The sequence below is a fragment of the Papilio xuthus genome, unplaced genomic scaffold (assembly GCF_000836235.2).
Source record: "Papilio xuthus unplaced genomic scaffold, Pxut_1.1 DF825986.1, whole genome shotgun sequence".
Lineage (NCBI taxonomy): Eukaryota > Metazoa > Arthropoda > Insecta > Lepidoptera > Papilionidae > Papilio > Papilio xuthus.
This window is the reverse complement of record NW_013532663.1, coordinates 3601-4923: the sequence shown is the minus strand read 5'-3', so window position 1 is coordinate 4923 and position 1323 is coordinate 3601. Positions and strand designations below refer to the sequence as shown.

General features: G+C 57.5%; 1 protein-coding gene across 1 annotated transcript; it reads left to right on the top strand.

The window, feature by feature from the left end:
- Positions 1 to 6: 6 nt before the first annotated feature.
- LOC106123774 (prolyl 3-hydroxylase OGFOD1-like) lies at positions 7 to 1258 on the top strand (the record flags this gene model as incomplete). Its single annotated transcript, XM_013320181.1, has 3 exons — positions 7 to 89; positions 179 to 457; positions 946 to 1258. Coding segments are annotated over exons 2-3 (460 nt in total), but the record flags the coding sequence as incomplete, so codon positions are not given.
- Between the last annotated feature and the right edge of the window lie 65 nt (positions 1259 to 1323).

Genomic DNA, 1323 nt, shown 5'->3' with positions numbered 1-1323 from the left:
CTTTCATCCTCTACCTGGCGCCGCACGAACCCCCCGCGCCACCCCCCGCACCCCGTGACGGCATCTACCTCACCAATGGTGACAAGAAGGTATCAAAATATTTTCTTCTTAACAATTATTAAATACATAGGAACTACAGCATGACATTTATTTAATACGAGTGTGATGTGGTGTGTAGTCGGCGCCGAAGGTGAGAGAGGAGGTGTCGGAGGAGGTGTCGGAGGAGGTGTCTGAGAAGGTGACGGAGGAGGTGAGGAAGGTGGTGTCGGAGGAGGAGAGGGAGGCGGTGGTGCAGGAGGCGGGGCTGCAGATGCGCGGGTGGTCGGAGCGCATGGGCGGGGCGCTGGAGCTGCTGTCGCGGGACGCGGAGGGGCGCGCGGGCCGCGTCGTGCGCCGCGTCTTTCCACGCAACAACATGCTGGCCTTCTTCAAGGTCGGACACGACTCCTTCCACCAGGTAAGTGCATCTTATACTGTACTATAATTCTTAATAATAATTGCTAATACATTTAAGAGCGAGGAGCGTCGGTGGCTCAGTGGTCAAGCACTTGACTTGCAATCTGCAGGTCCTGGGTTCGAATTCCGCCATGTACCAATGTGTTTTTCGATTTCCGATTTACATATGTACATTTATCCGACGTTCTTACGGTGAAGGAAAACATCGTGATGCAACCTGCACATATCTGAGAAGAAATTCAAAGATATGTGTGAAGTCAACCAACCCGCACTGGGCCAGCGTGGTTGACTATGGCCTAATCACCCTTTACTCAGGGTGGGCTCCGAGCCCCTCGGTGGGAACGTATAGTGAGCTGATGATAATGACATTTAAGATCGGACCTACGTCCCAAATTTTGAGCAGATCTTTTCACAAAAGTCTTCCTTTAACAGAAGGAGGTATTTGTTCCGTAAGCGTGCGGAGGGAGATGTATGTGTGCGCGGTGGCAGGTGGCGGAGGTCCTGTCGCTGGAGCTGCCACGGCTTTCCATCAACGGCTGGTTCCACGGTCCCGCGCCCTCGCCCACGCGCGCCTCCCCCTCCCCCTCCCCCTCCCCCGCGCTTCCAGCCCCCGTCCCGGGAGCGCCCGTGCCGCCGCACTCGGAGCTGCTGCCGCTGAGCGAGTGGGTGCAGCCGGCGTACCTGAAGCCGCGGGTGCGCGCGCAGGTGCAGGCGCAGATGGAGAGCGCCAGCGAGGTCAGCCTGCACGACCTGCTGCTGCCGGACAAGTACCGCGACCTGCTCGACGCGCTCGACCACCCAGGTGCGTCTTCCGCTATATCTATTCCTAGGTGAAGGGATATAGATGAGGTGGCGACGGATCGGCAG